General features: G+C 39.3%; 2 protein-coding genes across 3 annotated transcripts in view; both read left to right on the forward strand.

Annotated features, from left to right (window-relative positions):
• Positions 1-98: 98 nt before the first annotated feature.
• galm (galactose mutarotase) lies at positions 99-11,074 on the forward strand. The gene is made up of 9 exons (XM_022200356.2): positions 99-225; positions 1,520-1,713; positions 1,846-2,000; positions 2,530-2,643; positions 2,892-2,984; positions 6,709-6,796; positions 8,482-8,632; positions 8,723-8,897; positions 10,623-11,074. Exons 2-9 carry the CDS (start codon positions 1,527-1,529, stop codon positions 10,698-10,700), a joined length of 1,041 nt encoding a protein of 346 aa, XP_022056048.1. The 5' UTR covers positions 99-225; positions 1,520-1,526; the 3' UTR covers positions 10,701-11,074.
• A 5,599-nt stretch (positions 11,075-16,673) lies between these two features.
• The window catches only part of LOC110955388 (heterogeneous nuclear ribonucleoprotein L-like), a 49,934-nt gene continuing 46,289 nt past the window's right edge, over positions 16,674-20,318 (forward strand). The window contains exon 1 of one of the 2 annotated variants that reach the window (XM_051960044.1): positions 16,674-17,214. In XM_051960044.1, coding sequence (XP_051816004.1) covers positions 16,993-17,214 — 222 coding nt within the window. In that variant the 5' untranslated portion in view covers positions 16,674-16,992. The remainder of the gene's footprint in view (positions 17,215-20,318) is intronic. The other variant, XM_022200358.2, reaches the window with a different exon arrangement.

A 20,318-nucleotide genomic window follows, 5' to 3' on the forward strand; every position in this document is an offset into this window, starting at 1 on the left:
TAGATTATTTGAAATCTGATGAGTGGGATGTAAAATGTCCTCCAATTCTGGAATGAACCATTTCTAAAATCCCAAACAAGTCCAACAGTACAACAGTATCGCAATGCAGCCTGTCAGGCTGTACTGAGGGAATATTAGCTTCCTACGTCCAGGCGTCATCACAGTAGGAAGCAGGATATAAACACGACGAGGGCAAAGTCTTGTGAGTCGACGGAGTGTTTCGAGGTAAGAGGCGATACAGTGTCAAGCAATGCATTTATGGTGGTCCATGATTTACTTCCGGTCAAGACAGTTGAGTTGTCAAGAGTCCTGGAAAGACTCGCAGACTCGCTGTGCTGGAAGTTTTGTGTGGACTCGTATTTACGCACCACTTGTAAATACTGTGTATCAGAGCTCAAAGAGTAGTTTCGCCTCTTTCTGTGTGCACTTTGCGTGAACATAAATGAACTCTATGCAGGGAAAGGCACACATACGTGTTCAGGCTCCATCCAGAATCTCTTCAGTCCCACTGTGCCATGTACTGAGCTAAACCATTCAGAGTAACCATAAAGTAGGAGGGATGAAGATGTGGATAAAGGACTGTAGTCTCTTTGAGAGAAACATTTCAACTGTCACTTTTACATGAGGCTCTCAGGGGTGTCAAATATACGGCCCACGGGCCAAAACCGGCCATCCAGAGCGTCCAATCCGGTCAGAAGGATGACTTTGCAAAGGGTAAAAATTAGAGAAGACAACTGCAAATTTAAAATAATTTCTTGATCGTGACCAGTTGTTTTGATCATGCAATAAGATACGATGTTGTTCAGTTCCAGATACTTGTGACAAAAAGTTTTGCATCTTTGTATATACTCTGTGATCTGTAAGTTGTAAAGTGTAAATGACAAACTGAGGCAAAACTGTTACTCCACCAGGGAATGTAGCTGAGTTATGTTACCATCAGCATATGCTCGTCCATCTGTTTGCTTGTCTGTTTGCAGTATTACTCAAAAATGGACTAACGGATTTGGATGAAATTTTCAGTGAAGATCAGAAATGACACAAGGACCAACTGATTGGATTTTGGCAGTGATGCGGCTTATAGTCTGGATCCACGGATTTGTTAAAGAGTTCTGTATCATTGCGAGATAGCGACATGGCATCACTTAACTATGACGACAAGTGAACACTACATCAGCTGCCTGCTAATGATCACATGATTGCGATCCTACTACAAATCAACCGATGTTGAAATTGCATGTATTCTTTACAATTTATTCTTTACATATTTTCAGAAATTTCAGGTTGTTCATAATATTTTGTCAGAAGCTATTTCATTAAATGTGAACATTTTCAGAATGCGCTTGTACTTCTTTTGCACTAAAGCAAAGGGGAAAAACTTGGAGTTGTCATTATTTATAGGTTATTATGCTCTGATTTTTGGCCCACTTAAAATCTATCTGGCTGTATGTGACCCCTCAGTTAAAATGAGTTTGACACCCCTGCTTTATGTCCTGTTTTGCCCTGGCATGGTGTCGACAAGATCCAAGATGACTCAGGTAAGCCATCAGCCGTGGGGAGAGGTGTCCGGTGTGGGCAGCGTGGACCTGTGGGTTCTTCAGTCTGCTAACGTGCGAGTGGAGGTCCTGACCCTGGGTGCCATCATCAGGGCTGTGTGCTGCAGAGGGAGCAATGGTCAAATGGAGGATGTAGTCCTGGGCTATGATGACCTGGAAGGTAGGTGGCAAAATAAATCATCTTTCCATCTGCACCCACACTGCATACCTACACATTTATTTTATTTTATTGAGCACATTTTAAACAGCATTTGAACCCACTAAGACGACCTGTGCTGTGTTCTGTTTTTAGGTTATGCGTCAGATAAGCGGTATATGGGTGCTGTGGTAGGCCGTGTGGCCAACAGGATTGCAGGCGGACGCTTTGTAGTGGAAGGAAAGGAATATCAACTAGATATCAACAATGGACCAAATGCTCTGCATGGAGGTCTGAAGGGCTTCAATAAGGTAAGACTAGGAGAATATGTGTTTATTTCATAAACTTGAATGAGACTTAAACAAGGTTTTAGCATTATACAATATTAAATAATAATATAATATTATACAATATATTGGGATAGAAATGGCATGAGATAACAACTAAAAGCCAGTCTCCTTGTTTTGTCTAAAGAAGCAAAAAGGTCAAATTTCCTTCTGCTGTTACCATGGTTTTGGAATGCACTTTATATTTACCATTTTGGTCACTGCTGTCATTGGTTTTGTCAAAACTCACTGAAGGATGAAATTTTTGTCCAAGTAAATGAAACTTTACAAGACACTCGCTTGATTTTTAAATCAGACCAGTGATGCCTCATTTTTATAGAAAAATAAAGAGATGAGTCAATAGAATAATCGGTAGATGTTCTTCTTTCACCAACACTCCATGACATGTGGCTTCCATGTGTGCACTATTTCATTTTACATTACTAGCTATCAAGCTGTGACCACTTTCACTCGATGTATTTATTGCATAGCAAATGTGTGCTTGTCTTTCCAGGCAATCTGGCTTGCTACAGCAGTAGAGGATGGTGTGCAGCTGAGTCTTACCAGTCCAGATGGAGACCAGGGTTATCCTGGAGAAGTTAAGGCCTCTGTGTCTTACACCTTACAGGTAAACACACCCAGTGAGTTCAGAACGTCCCAGCTCTTTTCTGCTTCAGCACACAAAGATTGCTTTTGACTGGGATGATCTAACAGAGCTGTGGTATTTGTCCCAGAATTAGAGGAAGACGTCTTTATTCCCCCAAAGAAATATTTATTGCCTGTTGAAAAATGCTATAATAAATTTGCTGTTGTTAGTTATTGTTAAATAAATGACTTGCAGAAGTGATTTCAGTAAGAATTGAATTGTTTCTTCAGGGGGAAACACTAACTGCTGAATACCAAGCCTCGTCTACCAAAACTACCCCCATCAACCTCACTAATCACTCCTACTTCAACCTGGCTGGACAGGTAAGAGCACTTAATCACCTATATGACTAGCCAACTTGTCTCAACTGCATTTGTTTCAGTACCTGTTTAAGGGAAGCAATGATAGGTATGAAAATGATGAGAGGATAAAAAATACATAATTATATGAACACAAGATGACAATAATCAGTCATTCAGAACAACCACTACACATACTACACCAATGTACTAATTAAACTATTATGCACACTGTTAATAATAATAAAGGATCATGTCTCACAGATGAATGAGTGTCTAATTCCAAATTGCATATTAACCGGCGGTAAAGTGGATTTTATTGGAAACCAGTGTGTCCCACTTCAGAGCTGCTATCAGGAAGCGTTGAAGTCAGTCTTTCCTGTATTCTGGTATTGTTGGTATTAGCAGTGAACTCAGCTAAAAAAGCGAAACATCTTGGCAAGTATCTGACCAAATATTTTTTGAAAATAGTGAAAGAGGTCTAAGGTCAGATTTGCCCACAGAGAAACCCACTGATTTTATGTGCATGGATTGTTTTCTATGTGTGGAGTGCATTTTTAAATGTCAGTACTACAGTCATTCATGATCACATAATTGTGGGAAGCCAAAATCATGACGGTGACTAGTTTTCATTCAATTTTGCAGGCTCAGTGCTGCGTTGCAGTTTAATGTAGTGCTGTTCCTTATTTGCTGGGTCAGTTGGTGTCTCTCAGCTCGTGCTTGCACCCTGAGGTGTATATGAGTCATGCTTCTCCACCAGCTTCCTCTCCTCATTGTTTTGTATAATAATCGGCTAGAGATGGCTTTATCTTTGGAACATGCAACAGCTAAATAACTTGTTTCATGCATCAGACAGGGACAGACCAACACAGACAGTCAAAAAGACTTTCCAGCACTGTGGTGCAGCTGCAACCCACACTGTTAGAGAGGAATCAAAACAGCATAATATTCATCATGCACTGGCACGAATGCGTGGCACAGGGCTACCCCCTTATTAATATCTTCCACTTTTGCATATTTCACACATGTAAATGTTCCAGATCACCAAACTAATATTTATGTTTGTTTAATATTAGACAGTGATAATCCACAAAACACAAAATGTAAGCAATTGCCCCCTTTTACCTAATACCTGGTTGGGTTTTGTTCTTTTAGAGCCACTCAGAGGTGGACTTGTTTGTGTCTTTGGGTCATTGTCATGCTGCAGAACCCATTTGTGTTGAGCTTTAGGTCATGAACTGATGGTGGATTTTCTCGAGGAGGATTTTCTGATAGAGAATAGAATTCATGGCTGTTAGTTATGACAAGTCATCCAGGTCCTGTGGAAGCAAAGCACCATGTTTCACTGTTGGTATCACGTTGTTCTTGTGGTATTAGCTTTCTATCAGATGTAATGGGACCCATGTCTTCCAAAAAGTTCTACCTTTGACTCATCAGTTCATAGGATGTTATCCTAAAAGTCTTGGGTCTCATCTAGATATTTCTTCTGCAAATGCCGGATGAATCTTTATGTTCTTTTTGGCCAGTCGTGGTTTGATTCTTGTAACTCTCTCATGGATCCATTTTCTCCTACAATCTTCCTTATTGTGGAATCATGTACACAGACCTTAACTGAGGCCAGTGAGGTGCACAGTTCTGTTTTTGGTGACTCCTTGATTAGATATCAACATGCTCTTGGAGAAATGTTGGTAGGCTGCCCACTCCAGGGAAGGTTAACAACTGTTCCATGTTTTCTCTATTTGTGGATAATGTCTCTCATTATGGTTCTCTGGAGTCCCAGAGCCTTAACAATGTCTTTGTAAACCTCCAGACTGATAAATGTCGGTGACTTTGTTTTGCATCTGTTCTTTAACCTCTTTAGAAAATGGCATCATGTGCTGCTTTTTCAAACCTTTTAGCTACTTCATCACACCAGATAGGTTTTATTTTAGTGATGTTTAGATTCAACAGTGATATGTGAGTGTGAATAGTGAAACTGAACCCAATTGCCAAGTGAATTTGATCATTTGGTAGATTGGTAGCCAAGGGGGCAATTACTTTTTAACATAGAGCAGCGTGTGGCTGGACGACATTTTTTCTTCAATAAATGAAATCATCATCTAAAAGCTGCATTTTGGGTTTTCTTATGTTAGCTTTGTGTTATATTAATATTAATTTTGATGATCTAAAACATTTAAGTGTGTCAAATTATGCAAAAATAAGATAAATACTTTTTTACAGCACTGTGTGTCATGACAATTTAAATGAATGAATGTGAGCATTTTCCTCAGACTCCCATTTTCATTTCACTTTGCCTGCAAATTGATGTACTGTTTATCAATGGGCTTCATTAAAAGACAAGAGGTAAAACAATGTATGAGCCCAAGATAACTTGGATTAACTTCAGTATGAACAATATAATTAATTTCCTAAAGAGTACATTCTTCAGACCTTAGCCAAGCACACATGATTAACTAATCAAACAGAAGAATAAATTGTTGTTAGTCTACTAATACCTGGATTGTCTTAACATAGTAATCGATCATTTATAAAAAACTTGACTGAATAGTTTTTGTCACTGACTTTTTTTTGCTGCTGATAACTAAAAGCTAACAAATCCTAATTTTCTTGCTAATTACTCAAGCTAAAAATATGTTTAGGACTTGCTTAACGCTGTACTCTAAAAGTAAAGTACTTGAAGCCTATTGTATGCACGGAAATATGTAGTGACCTTCTTATAGCAGGTATCCACTACCACTAGATGGCAGTGTAGTGTCATGGAAAATGATTACAGATTGAACTGATTAGATCTGACCAAAATGCACTAATAGAAATGTCCTTAGCTATTTGAATCTGTGTGCTAGGGAAACACTACTTAACTGATATTTCTGGACAACCCATAATCAGGTTAACAATTAATTGAAGTCCAGAATCATTTCCTTTGTTTTGGTGGTTGTTCACTGAGCACCGTTCTGTCAGCTGCTGAATCTCGTCCCTGTAGACCAGAGGTGTCAAACTCATTTTAGTTCAGGGGCCACATTCAGCCCAATTTGATCACAAGTGGACCAGACCATTAAAATCAGAGCATAATAACCTACAAATAAGGACAATGCCACCTTATTTTCTTTGTTTTAGTGCAAAAAAAATACATTCTGAAAATGTTCACATTTACTGAACTTTCTTTTTGCAAAACATCATGAACAACCTGAAATTTCTTAGGAAAATATAAGAAATTTTACCAATATTATGCCTCAGTTTATCATTTACACATTACAACTTACAGATCACAGTGGATCTACGAAGGCACAAAACGTTCAGTCACAGGTGTCTGGAACTGAATGATATAGTATTTTACTTTAAAAGTCTGACAAAAAAAACAAGACAAAATATTACAAAAATGAGACACAAAATGACAAAAGTGAGAAACAAAATGAGACAAATGACAAAAAAATTACGAAAACAAAAAACAAAACAACAAAAAAATAGACAATTAGCACAAACGAGACAAAAAAAGATACACAAAACTACAAAAACATGAGACAAATGACAAAAGTCCACAAAAAGACAAAAAACAACAAATTAGGGCTAATTATCCTGAATGCTTCATGATAAAGAAAACCATTAAATTGCATTTGATCGATGGACGTGATTAATATTGATTTATGCATTCATACGAGGAGCAAACGTTTTTCCATTGTAGGGATAGCAATCGTAAAAAACTGAATGATGAATTGCCAGATGAGCTGAACTGTTATTGTGTGTGTTGTAGGTCCACGATGTTTCAAATATCTACGACCATCAGGTGTCCATCAGTGCACAGTCCTACCTGCCTGTGGACGACACATCGATTCCTACTGGTAAAACATTCACAGGACAATCATCAAATCTCACCTGTCCCTCCTGTTCCTTCTGTGCATCTTACTATTAATTAGCTGGGATTGTTCATCCTTATATTGTTGTTTTAGGCTGGCCAAACCAGAAAACTGAAAGATGCAGCCAGAAATGACTATTTTTACTTTAGTTTTAAATGGTGATAGTGTTAAAGCATACCTCCAGTGACTGGATAGGCTACTCTAGTGGCTTGCAGCATAAAAGCTAAAGGCAGTTTCTCCAACATTCATGAAGAGGAAGTTAATAACCAGATGACTTGTTCCAGATTACCTCAGGGGTCACGCTAGTTCATAGTTCACAAGCGACCCAGAGAGATATTGAGGTGCCCTAACCCTCTGAACCCCAAGCAGTTTTTATGTGGTTCTTTGCTTCTGTCAAATTTTTACTCACTTTATGCTCATTTTCACTGCAATATACAATCACTGGCCACTTATATTTACACCAGTGAAATCCAGTGTAATCCATCACAACAGCTCTGGCATAAACTGTGCTGTTAAGAAGCTTCTGCATTTTCAGTTTTCGTTGACACTGTCAAAAAGTTGATAATTGTACTTTCTGTTTATTTTGAAATCATAGTGGGTGATGCTAGGGTACTGGATTGCATTAGATTTAAAATGCTTATATATGTTGTATAGAACAAAATATTAAAATCAGCTTTAAATTTAATGCACTACAGTACTAAAGATGATGTAGAATTATCTTTATGACAATGTCAGGAAAATTTCAACATGTAGTCGCTTCGTAAAAGTTGAATCTATGGCAGAGCTGTTGTATTGGATTGCATTGGATTTTATCAGGTCTATCTAATACAGTGACCCGAGTGTTTTTATTTACTTCATATAAACATTACTTGGAATTAATATGTATGACAAGCTATGGGTTATTAAAGGGGAACTTCGTTTTTTTTCAACCTGGGGTCTGTTTCCATATGTAATTTCATACATGTGAGTGATGGAGAAATGAATTTTCGACATAGCTCCAGTATTTAGCCAGGCAGGCAGCTTAGCAGCTCAGCTAGCAGCTCAGCTAGCAGCTCAGCTAGCGAAAAGTATGGGGCAGCTGGCCCCCCTGTGTCCAAGTCCGCCCTAACGTGCTTTTTTTCCCACACTGACCGGCTCAGATAGTCTCAATGAGTGTCCCACAACATACTAGAGATGAGAAGTGAACGAAAACCTCCACATTACCTGGCGATCGCTCTTTGTTGTGGTCTGTATCCAAATCTCAGGACGCTAGAAAGCAAATCTCGTTCCGAAATCGCGCGAGAGCTTGTGCCAAAACACCGGTCAAAGTCCGTTAGGGCGGACTTTGACGCGGGGGGGCCAGCTGCCCCATACTTTTCACTAGTCAAGCTGCTAGCTGAGCTGCTAAGCTGCCTGCCTGGCTAAATACTGGAGCTATGTCAAAAATTCATTTTTCCATCACTCACATGTATGAAATTACATATGGAAACAGACCCCAGGTTGAAAAAAAACGAAGTTCCCCTTTAATACAGAAAAAATAATGACACTACATACTATGGATATTTCACTTCTTAGATTTTTGATTCGTTTTTCTCATCTCTGTTCTCTGTAAACAGCCTGTAGTTCAGCCTAGGGCAGCCAAAAAGTAGCAGAAGGATCAGTCATAACTCAGTTATCTAATTTATTCACAGGAGAGATCAGAGTGGTGGAAGGCACACCCTTTGATCTCAGACAGCAAACTCTGATTGGACCTCGGCTGAAGGAGCTTCCAGGTCTGGGGTTTGACCACAACTTCTGTCTGTCAGGACCCAAAGATCCCTGGACAGTGAGACCTGCAGCCAGGTTTGCTGCAGACTAATTTTTCTCTCACACGCACACTTACACAGATTATTGTCTTTAATGAAATCTGTGAGGAAAACCTGTGTATTTCAGAGTCTGTCACCCAGCAAGTGGGCGTGTCTTGGAGGTTTCTACCAGCCAACCAGGAGTCCAGTTCTACACTGCTAATGTCCTGGATGGCTCTATCATAGGAAAGGGTGGTTCTAGGTACGGGAAGCACTGCTCCTTTTGTCTAGAGACACAGAACTGGCCTGATGCTGTCAACCAGGTATGATGGATTGAAACCTACTCATACTTTGTTGTTGTATTGAGAGATCTGTCTTCAAAGCTAACATTTCCTGTGGTTTGTGTTATATTATGGGGGATGTGGGGTGTCAAAGGCTGTCACAGGATCAGGTAGGGGGGTCAACTCCATCGTATCTAGTGGGACATGAGATGATTCCAAGATGATGGCTTCAAGGCAGAATCAAGGAAGACGATTTCTGCTTCAGTGCCAGTTAACTGACAGACGGCTAGAAGTCTGGAGGTAGTCCAGCTCTAGAGCTATGCTACTGTTCATAAGTTTGTTTTCCATGAAAAGTCACGCTTTTATTCATGTGCTAACATCATTACACAATTGTTTTGTAGTCATCAGTTAGCCTTTCAACACCATTAGCTAACACAATGTAGCATTAGAACACAGGAGTGATGGTTGCTGGAAATGTTCCTCTGTACCCCTATGGAGATATTCCGTTAAAAATCTGACATTTTGGGAGCCCGTGTAGCTCAACGGGTAAAGCGGGCGGCCCACGTACAGGGGCTGGTCCCTTTCTGCATGTCTTCCCCCAACTTCTCCCTGTTTCCTGTCTATCTTTCACTGTGACTATCAAATAAAGAAAAGGCCAAAAAAGAAAATATATATTTAAAAAAAAATCTGACATTTCCAGCTAGAATAGTCATTTACCACATTATCAATGTCTAGACTGTATTTATGATTAATTTAATGTTATCTTCATTGAAAAAATGCTTTTCTTTCAGCAATAAAGACATTTCTAAGTGACCCCAAACTTTTGAACGATAGTGTAGACCTAGGTACAATGATAGCAGATAACTTCCATGTCATTGGTAGCCCTGCTTTGTTGTAGAAACTATCTTCAAGGCTATGCCCGCCACCTCTGGAAAGGAGACTTGTGGGAATATCAATAGTGTGGCTAGGCAGGAGGCAAGCCATCACAAAGACTGGTACTGACACTGAACCAGACTGTAGCCAACACAGACTGAGCAGCAGGCTATACACAGACAAAGTTATTTAGACCCAGAATTACTTAATACCAAGGTCTGGTTATTATCTTTTCCTCAGTTTTACTTACATTTGCTGCCTTAGGTTGTGGAATAGTTGAAACCTCCAGAACAAGCTACGTGAATGAACCTTGCATTTAGACTATGTTTTCACAGACATGTTCCTAAAGTCAACAGTGATTCTGTATCACCATATATAATGTAGAACCTTTGATGTGCTTTACAGTCACCATCTTCTAACAATATGCCCTGTAGTGTACACTCCAGTAGCACTGAGGAAGCCCAACTCTTTTAAAATCAAAATTTATCTTTAGGAGGATGTCAGATACACTGATCATATGTTTACATTACTGAAAGGGAGATGAAGCTGCTGTAGAGGATGTTATTTGCTGTACTGATTATAAAGCTATCTGTGGTAGGTGATGTGATTTTGCAGTGTGCAGTACGAATAAAATTTGCTTGACAATCAGAAATTCTGGGTCAGCCACATGTGCTCAAAGGGCTGTTGTTTGTGTTTGCCTGACAGATGAGTCGGAGCTGTAAGTCTTGACGGGAACCTTGTATTATAGCATAATTTTAGATCGCACTTATCTTGGCAAAGGTTTAATATTTTTCAACCTAACAAACAGTTTTTACCGTTCATGTCAGTGTAGCTCTGAACTTAAACACCAACAAAAACCTCATATTCTTCTTTAAAATGTGTGTGTTTCTACAGGCCTCATTTCCTGAATGCCTCCTTCGTCCTGGTGAGGTTTACCGACACGTCACTCGCTTCACGTTCACCACTGTCTGATCTGGCTGTTATCAGGATTGAGGAGAAGAGAACTGGGTGTTTTTGAGTAGAAGATTTAACTGATGAAAGTTAATTGATTATATTTGTGAATATCATGTGTAATAGTTTACAGTATAATGATGTAGCATAACTTCAGCAAACAGTGCCTTTTTTTAGTCAGAGGTTAGCCTAGTTTATGCCTGTGTAATTTAATGTAGATTGTTATTTTTGCTACACCTGTGCTATGATAGGATTTACAGGATGATACAGCCTGTTTATGTGAGGTGTGGGACAGCAACAAGATAATCTAACTTGACCAAACATTCCTATTTCTGTGATTTATGATCATATGTGTTACTTCCTATATTAAACACAGAACTGATGAAGCGCTCATACACGCAAGCTCGTCATTTGTTTCAGTTTCATTTGTTCTTTTTAGTATCGATCTGTTTATGCAGTTCTAAGGAAGAGAAGGAAGTCAGGTAGAGGCTGCTCACGTTACATGGTACGTTATGCAATGTGTGTGATTCTCCACCAGTGTGTTGAACAAATTTACATCGGCTAAATTGCTCCTTGACCATTAGGCGAGGAGGCGGGTTTGGATGAGAGGACATCTTGCTCTGCTAAGGCATCTTGTGTAGCTGTTGGCAAACCTCTCATTCATCACACAGAGAAGCTTTTAGCAGCTTAGATTTCATAAAACACAATCGGAACTAGTAAGCATATCTGAGCCAGAGCTGGAGATCATAAAAAAAAATCCTCATTAAGCACTGACTGTGACTTCTTTACGCTCGTTCTCAGCTTTATGGAGCCCACATAGTCAGCATCACAACATTACAGCTGAATTAATGCATGAAAGTGTGAGAGTTCTGATTTACACTGGTGATAGTATCTCAGACACAGAAGAAAAGGGCACCAACCTGTCAGGTAGTTCAGTGCAGTTGATTTATCACCTTCCAGAATTTTCAGTTTTTTGTCCTGCTAGGGCTTGTTTGTTTTGTTGTTGTTTTTTGAATTGGTAATTTGCTACTTTTGATTTACGTATGAAGGTCTAGTGAACATTGAAATAACAAGAAAGTACCAAAAGTACATGTTTCATCACCATTGCAACTCCAAATACATTAATGAGGCAAAAACAATAGAAATTTGATAAGACCAACAGAGACATTGAAATGGCTGTGCAGATAAGTGAAATGTAAATCCAGCGAGGAGTGATTGTCATTTGCGTTGATTTCTTGTGTTGCTTTTAGTACAGCATTGATATCAAGATTCACTTGTTGTAATGATTGCCATGGTTTGTTTAAATAAATTGGAAATTTGTTGTGACGTATGTTAAATCAGTTTCATTGTTCATTTTTCCTTTCAAGTTTATGTTTGTGAGCATAAGTTTCCATACACTTGTAAAGACCATATGTGTAATGGCGGTCTGGGAAACTCAAGAATGTCATGATGCATATGGTCTTTACAAGCATATGGGAACTTTTATTCTTGACTATGTGTGGAAACATTTGGAAAAGCAAACTAAGCATCATATGTTTTTAAATTGAAATATGAAGACAACATGGAAGCAGCTTGGAACTCTGCAGGTATGACAATATATAGAGCCTTCTGCACACCAGTTTTGTTTTCCAACAACATATAATAAACCTTTAAAATGGGTTCTAGGGTAAGACATTTCTTTATGGGGCCGTTACAAAAATTGCCTGGTCAAAATTCTCCCAAAATATGTTGCAGAACCTTGGTTTTGGTCCCATACAACGATTACCTGAAGAAAATCTGGCATGGTGTTGCAACACCCCTATCTGAAATGACACAGATTGGCCCCTGAGGCTTCAGCATCTCGGTTAATCTTTTCAAGGAGGTGTTTTGCAAAGGAGTTGACATAATGTTCTCTGTGTGTATTCCACTGACAGGTTATCTTCCCTTGAGAGAGGGAGAAAAAAAACAAAGATTCCATTGGTAATTTTTTCATAGAGTTGGATGTGAAGGTGGAAAAAATTAAAGAAACAAGCTATATTCATTCAAACTCAGGTGTCACAGTGTAAGCTTAAAGCACAGCCATGGATATAGCCATAGTAAACAACGGCAATAATATCCAGACCATTAGCACCCATGGCTATAGTCATAACCCCAGCTACAGCCTGTCTCAACCAGCCTCTGCAGCACACAGTACAGTCTAGAAAACTAGTTTCTGCAAATTATTGATCCAGCTGCAGTGATACACACTTGGACTGCAACAGAGCATGTCACAGCCAGGAGGTTAAAACTGCAGGGCACAACATAATACACAACACTCTGTGGTAAAACAGCTCAGAGTTCCTCTATAAGAATGAATACACAAGATAAAGCAAGATGGAAGTAGTACAGAGAAAAAGTGTATCTGGGCTCAGAAATCAGTTTTATTGCGCCGTGGTTTGTCACATTGGAGGAATTTGACCAGGTGTTTTTTTGCATTGCTATAGACACTAACATGTAGACCGAAAGTGCTGCAAATCAGTAGACAGTAAGTGTAACACGATAAATAAGAAGCAGTGTTCCAATTCAAATTAGCATATGTAATTAAGTGTTATCAAGGGATTATAAGTCATACAAAGTAATAGCAACACCTCCAGTGTGCAGGAATGCTTAAATTAATCCCTTGAGAATATGCAGGTTCCTCAGTGTGTAATGCAGAAAACGTGAAATGTGCAAAAGGATAATAATTATCTTTTTAAGAAGCTGTATGTTTTTGTGATGCATAGAGTCAGTGTAAACACTGACCAATGTGAAGGAAGTAAACCCACTCAGGGAGCAGAAAGGTTTACAGTCAATGAGAAAGAATTCCAGACTCCAGAGCAATGTTCCTGAAACACTGTGACATCATTATAGTAGCTACTGCTGGTGGAAAAACAGACTCTGACTTTAACCGTAGAGCCAATGTGTTTCTGGCTTCACATGGGTGTCCTCAGGCTGATGTATTTTTAAGATATTATATCATTATAAATGGTTCTAATTGATGACTTTGACACATTTCTTGAACTAAGGTTAGAAAAATTCTGTCGATTTTTATGAAAACAACACCTGCTATTACCATAATCGGTACATTTTGGTGAGCTGCCTTGCATGTCACTTCAAAATTAAAGATGCAAATACCAAATTAAAATGCAATGGCAGCATTACAGTCAAGCTTTCATGTTGGCAGTTGTGATTTTTTTCTAATTATATCACGTTTACAGAAGTAGTCTCTGGCATTTTTTTTTGAATAACTATAGAATACTGTGAATTTTCACATAGCAAAGATTTAATTGTCATAATATTATAGAAGCTCATATGGACCTTACTATTTGCACAGCTCGAGGTTCAGGTTCTATCGTTAGAACAGGACTATACAGCAGGTTCCGTGAAAAAGGTCTCTTCATTGGAGAACATTTTAAGGGAAGTTGCACTATAGAACAGTGTTGCGAGAATGTGTGACCATTCTCACAATGTGTGTGTGCCGTTTCCTTTCAGGAAGCAGCAACAGTGAAACATGACCAAATGCAACCAGGGGAAGTGGAACTCTAAACCACATTAGATTTTGTAACATGATTGGAGAGTATTGAGATGGAATTTTTACAGTTCCTAATTATGTACAGTGCAAACACTTATTGCTCACAGTCTGAGTAACACATTACTGTTGACTTATCGTCAATAATGCTGTCACACCACAGGTAAGACTAGAACAGTGTGATCATACAGAGTCAGTGCAAACTGCAGACAACATGAGTCTTAAAAAGACTGTTGGAAAGAAGGAGTAATGTAAAAGGAGAGAGAGAGAGCAGGGAACAGAGAACAGAAAACTGAGAGGTGGTGAGTGGGAGGGAGAGCTTGAATTTTATCTGGACACTGGAACAATAAGAGAGAGAGAGAGAGGCTGTGTATGAATCATGTAAACTGCACTAGAAACAGAAATGTGTTGTGTATTGATTGCATTACATTACATTACTTGATGAAGAGCTTATTATCCAATATTCTGCTTTGGCCAACATGAATTGTACAATAATGGCACCCTCTTTGCAGAGGAGTCTGTCATCAAAAATAAAGGTCAACACAGTAAAAAAGGAAAAAAATAAAAGGCTTTAAAGTCAGTACCAAAATCTGGACTGACTGTTGCATTGACATACTACAGTAGGGACCAGTAGTTTTAATAGTGATTAATATAAACTATTAGTTTTTAATTTTAAATAAGAGCAAATACAATACTATTCAACTTGAGATGTGTCCTGCATTTATTTGGAATCTACACTGCATTTAAACCTGGTAGTGGAATTTGTGATTAAGTGTTTTTTGAATTCCTCAGTAGTTTTAATATGAAATCTTCAAGTATGGCAGCGCAGGCTGCACAGTGACCTAGTGGTTAGCACTTTTGCCTTGCAGCAAGAAGATCCCTGGTTCGAATCCTGGGCTGGGCCTGGGATCTTTCTGCATGGAGTTTGTATGTTCTCCCTGCGCATGCGTGGGTTTTCTCCGAGCACTCCGGCTTTCTCCCACAGTCCAAAAATATGTTGAGGTTAATTGATAACTCTAAATTGCCTGTAGGTGTGAATGTGAGTGTGATTGTCTGTCTGTATATGTAGCCCTGTGACAGACTGGCAACCTGTCCTGGGTGTCCCCTGCCTTCGCCCAAGTCAGCTGGGATAGGCTCCAGCCCCCCCCCCCCCCCCCCCCCGACCCTAATGAGGATAAAGTGGTGTATAGAGAATAGATGGAATGGAAGTATGGCAGAATGCTTTAATTGCACAATGAAAACATGAACAACACTTCAGGAGTATGTTTTTTGAAATGTTTCTCCAAGAACATCGATATCTAATCCAGCAGGTCACAAAAGAACTCAGATGAACATCAAAGAACTGCAGACCTCACTGGCCTCAGTTAAGGACGGTCTACATGATTCCACAATAAGGAACTGGAAGAAAATGGATCCATGTGAGGGCTGCAAAGAACAAACCACTCCTGACCAATAAAACATAAAGGTTCATTCAGCAATTCAAAAAACTATCTGGATGAGCCCCAACACTTATGGGATAACATCCTGTGGACTGATGAGTCAAAGGTGGAACTTTTTGGAAAACATGGGTTTCCATTACATCTGGGGTAAAGCTAATGCTGTAGTCCAAAGGAAGAACATCATACTAGCAGTGAAATGTGTTGGTAGTGTGACGGTTTGGGGCTGCTTTGCTTCCACAGGACCTGGACAACTTGCCATAACTGATGGAGCCATGAATTCTGTTCTCTATCAGAAAATCGTCCTGGAGAATATCCACCATCAGTTTATGATGGGCTCATGCAAAGGGTTTATGCAGCATGACAAATACCCAAAGCACACAAGCAAGTCCACCTCTGAATAGCTCAAAAAGAACAAAATGAAGGTTTTGGAGTTAAAATCTGGGCTTGAATCCAGTTGAGATGCTGTGGCAAGGCCTGAAAAGGAGCAGTCCATGCTCTAAAACCGTCTATCCATCCATCCTTTCTCTATATACCGCTTTATCCTCACTAGGGTAATGATTGTCAAAGGCTTAATCAAATGTTTTAGAAATGCATGTTTTTCTGATTAAACATCTGAAACTTCCCATCAGTTATTAAGAACTAAACAAGGTCTTGGATGAAGGTGAGAGAACCTAAGAGCTGCTTTCTACTGAAGCTCCTGTGATTATTCATCATATGCGTTTATTTGCTGTACTGAAAACAAAAAACATAGTGCAGAAAATAAAGTGCAGATTTGTATTTCAGCCTGCCAGACAACCAGTCACAAATGAATGCACAGGTGACAATATTAAGAGTTTTCAGTAACGACATCGAGAATGACAAAGACAAATACCCCTATGATGACACGGAAGATAAAAGCTTATCCTGACACTGTCTCTCTGTTTTCTACGCTCTGTGATTTATAGTCTGTCTCCTTTCTATGTCGCTTCTTTCCCACCATTCCTCTTTCTGCGCACTCCTCCGCAGACCGTGCAGAGATAAACCATCTGTCGACGCATTGATATTCACCAATGATGCGGTGAATCTCCAAGGCGCAGGACTAGACTGACCAATAAGAGAAAGGCAAGGGGCGGGACGTGTCTGGTCCAGTCTCACCTCCCACCCATATGAAATCACTGGCTGGAGAGCAACAGACAACCACGCAGCCGAGACGAGGCAGGTCCACAGGTAAACACAGGTAGGGACACGGAGACAGAGACGGAGACAGAGACAGAGGAGACACTGCGGGACAACAGTCGACATGGAGGTATCGGAGTAAGCAGCTCCGCACACAGACCCGCTCTCCAACAGGTTCACTGCAGCCGTGAGCATGTCGACGGTAGAAGGAGCCGTCCAGTGCGACGAAGGAGAGTACGGCAGGGCTGCAAAGCGGCTGAAAACTGAGGAGACGGAGGCGGAGGAAAGAGAAGAGGGAGAAGAGGAGCTGGAGGAGGGGGAGGATTCGGACTCTGGATCCCTGCCCGGTAACGGAGAGTCTGCGACAGACAACCGGGCCCGGTGGAGCGGCAGCCAGTTCGGAGCAGGACGAAGGGTAAGGAGAGAGCCACCGCTAGCTAACGGAACCCTGCGGCACAGCATCACCAGCACGAGCACGCGCACGTGCGTTGGCTGGTGCTGTCATGCTGTCAGAGTCTCCAGGCTGTCACACGTTCATCACGAAGAGCACAAAAACAGGCTGCGTTATGAATAATGTAACATTATTATTCATTAAAAACGATATGAAAGTATTTATAAGTTGATGGACATGGGTAAAATTTTCTCTGCTTCTTTATGTCCTGTTACCTGCAGATTTTTTGTCTTCTTAACTCTCCTGTTGTCCTCATTTACAGGCACCAAAAAATATTGTTTCCTTGTCTGAAAGAAATCCAAAAATTCAGCCAAAAATTTTCAAAATTTTTGAAAATTTGCAAAACCCTTTGGGAGAAAATTGCAATAATTCCTTAAAAAATTTCCTTAAAAGTTTTATTTTAAAAAATCCCCCAAATTTGGCAAGAAAATTGTTGTCAATATTTTCAAAAATTAGTAAAAATCTTCCAAAAAAAATCCTAAAAATATATACAGTGATTACATATAGATCAGTAGAACTTCTAATATTTTTTTTGCTGGATTTTGGCTGATTTTTATGTGAATGTTCTTAAAGAAACATTTTTAACATTTCTTTTTTCCACCAAAAAATGTTCAAAAATATCCCAAAAATGTTGAAAATGTGGACATCAGAAGTTTCACTGTGAAAATGTATTTTTTCCCCACATTTTCAAACTTTAGAACGGGACCCGCAGGACAACACGAGGGTTCAGTAAAATATATTGCCATAGTAAGGTTTGGGTCTGGAGAAACTGTTAACATTTGTAATTGGAAAATCAACAGCCTTAGTCTAAGATAGGGATGGTGTTTAGTGTTTTGATATCTTAGATGAAATTGTCAGGTAATCTAGAGGAAGCTGGAGAAGTCAGAGAAAACCCATGCATGCACAGGGAGAACATGCAAACTCCATGCAGAAAGATCCCACGAGGTGAAAGTGCAAACACTGTGAAGCCCATCTCGAGTCTGATTTTGTTTTTGATTTGTACCCTAAGATTCCTGCATCGTGTTTACGTTGGTGGTCTTAAGCACTTATTTAGACTAGTAAAGCAAAGTAATGTTGAATGTGCACTTTAAAGGTTGAAATCCCAAACCTGTAGCCATTTCATGAAAGCAATCTGTGAGCACAGCTGACACTACACAGCATGTCTTGTTTCATAAATAACCACAGACATATGCAAATCCTACAAGGCTCATAAAAGCTCTTGTGAGAACTATTTGGTGTTTCTGTTCGTGAGAGACTTCCCAATGTTAAATGCATTTTTAATTCTTTTCCGTTTGTGTTTCTACTGTGCAGTTATAGACAGTGATTATCAGTTGTAAGGCCGCAACAATTTAGAAGTGTAGTGCATCCAAAAGATGTACAGTATTAGTTTAATGTGACTGTGATATTTGGTGGCGTATTGGTACCTAAAGGTGTTGGCTGCTTTTAATATATTTTGTACTGCTGTGTACAGTTACAGTATTGTATTGGAATGCATACAGTATTTTTTATAGCTTTAGTACCTGGAGATAGATTTTACGTATCTAATAGTCATCCATCCAAAAATGCTTTGACCAGGATTTGATCCTGATTGTGATTTTGAAGACTGGCTCAGGCTGCTTCAGTTTTCCTACTGATCAGGCTCTTAAACAGTTTGCATCAAACAAGGACTATATATAGAAACAGAAATTAATATTTAAAGGCCATGAACTGTTTAATTATTGTGAACAGTCACAGCCCTACACAGTGTGCGCACAGACACCATCATTTCCATTTGAGCTGATCTCCGTCTTTGCTGAAATACTAAAATGGCAAGTCATACATATCCCTGTTAGTGTTTCATTAATGCATTCATCAATAGTGAAATGTGCATCTTAGGATGTGACAAAGCATTTATATTCATCAGAATTGTGATTTCTGATTTCTAGATAGTACACCGAATCAAGAATCATAGATTTAGAGGATGTGGCATTGTGGCCTTTATAATAAACAAATGATAAAAACAATGTAGAAATGATTCTGCATGGGGTTTTGTAAGCACTAAGCTGAACATACTTTGTGACGGTAGTGACATAAAGTGAAACAAACTGTAGTTGTGAAATATTTGCTGTCATCACAGGAAGTTTTAAAATGCAGATAGGCTTGCAAAACCCTCTTAAAATATGCAAACATGTCATACCTAAATAGTGTGAATATGATTCACTCACTTAGATTTTCAAAAAAATTGTCATTTTTGAGTGCACTTCAATATAACTTCTTCATGAGCCCAAATACCTTGTTTGTTTCCTTCTGAGAAAGTACATTCAGCACAGCATCCATAACTCGCTGTTTATATTATCATGTATGCCTGCCTTCGAGACTTTTTCTGTATGCTCTACTAGTGTCATAGTGTTGCTGCCACTTGTGCATATAAGAAATTCATATCTCTGGCTCGCTGAGGAGATTTGTTATGTACATTGTTGAACAAAATGTTGGTTGCAAGCAATTCTGTGAAAAGTTTTAGCTCTGAATGTAAATTGGTTTCATATAGTACTGTGGAAAAAATATTTCCTGCCCTGGAGATATCTTCTATTTTAGCATATTTGTCACACTTAAATGTGTCAGATTATCAAACTAATTTTAATAAAAGACCAAGATGACCCAAGAACACAGTTTGCAGTTGTTAAATGATGATTCTTTTGTTGACGAAAAAATGCTGACCAGATCCACCTTTCCCTACATAAAAAATAATTGCCACGTTAACTATCAACCTACCAAATGATCAAATTCATTTGGCAATTGGGTTCAATTTCACCAGCCACACTCACATGGTTACTATAAGGCTTGTTGAATCTAAGCATCACTTAAATAGCATTGTTTAGCATTGTGAAATAACTAATGGGTCTTAAAAAGGTCCCAGGAGTGGCCAGCATGCCGAAATTTCTCCAAGAGCACGTCAAAATCTCATCCATGAGGTCACAAAAGACACCAGATGAACATCAAAAGATCTGCAGACCTCACTGGCCTCAGTTAAAGTTTCTCTACATGGTTCCACAATAAGGGAGACTGGGTGAAAATGGCATCAATTAGAG

Source organism: Acanthochromis polyacanthus, chromosome 15 (genome assembly GCF_021347895.1).
Source record: "Acanthochromis polyacanthus isolate Apoly-LR-REF ecotype Palm Island chromosome 15, KAUST_Apoly_ChrSc, whole genome shotgun sequence".
In the NCBI taxonomy this organism is placed as follows: domain Eukaryota; kingdom Metazoa; phylum Chordata; class Actinopteri; family Pomacentridae; genus Acanthochromis; species Acanthochromis polyacanthus.

What these genes read in the sequence shown, in the direction of transcription:
- galm (XM_022200356.2), top strand. Translation starts at nt 1,527, where the DNA reads ATGACTCAGGTAAGCCATCAGCCGTGGGGAGAGGTGTCCGGTGTGGGC. An exon ending in GGGCTATGATGACCTGGAAG is followed by an intron (nt 1,714 to 1,845) that starts GTAGGTGGCAAA and finishes TTCTGTTTTTAG; the next exon opens with GTTATGCGTCAGATAAGCGG. An exon ending in CTGTGTCTTACACCTTACAG is followed by an intron (nt 2,644 to 2,891) that starts GTAAACACACCC and finishes TTGTTTCTTCAG; the next exon opens with GGGGAAACACTAACTGCTGA.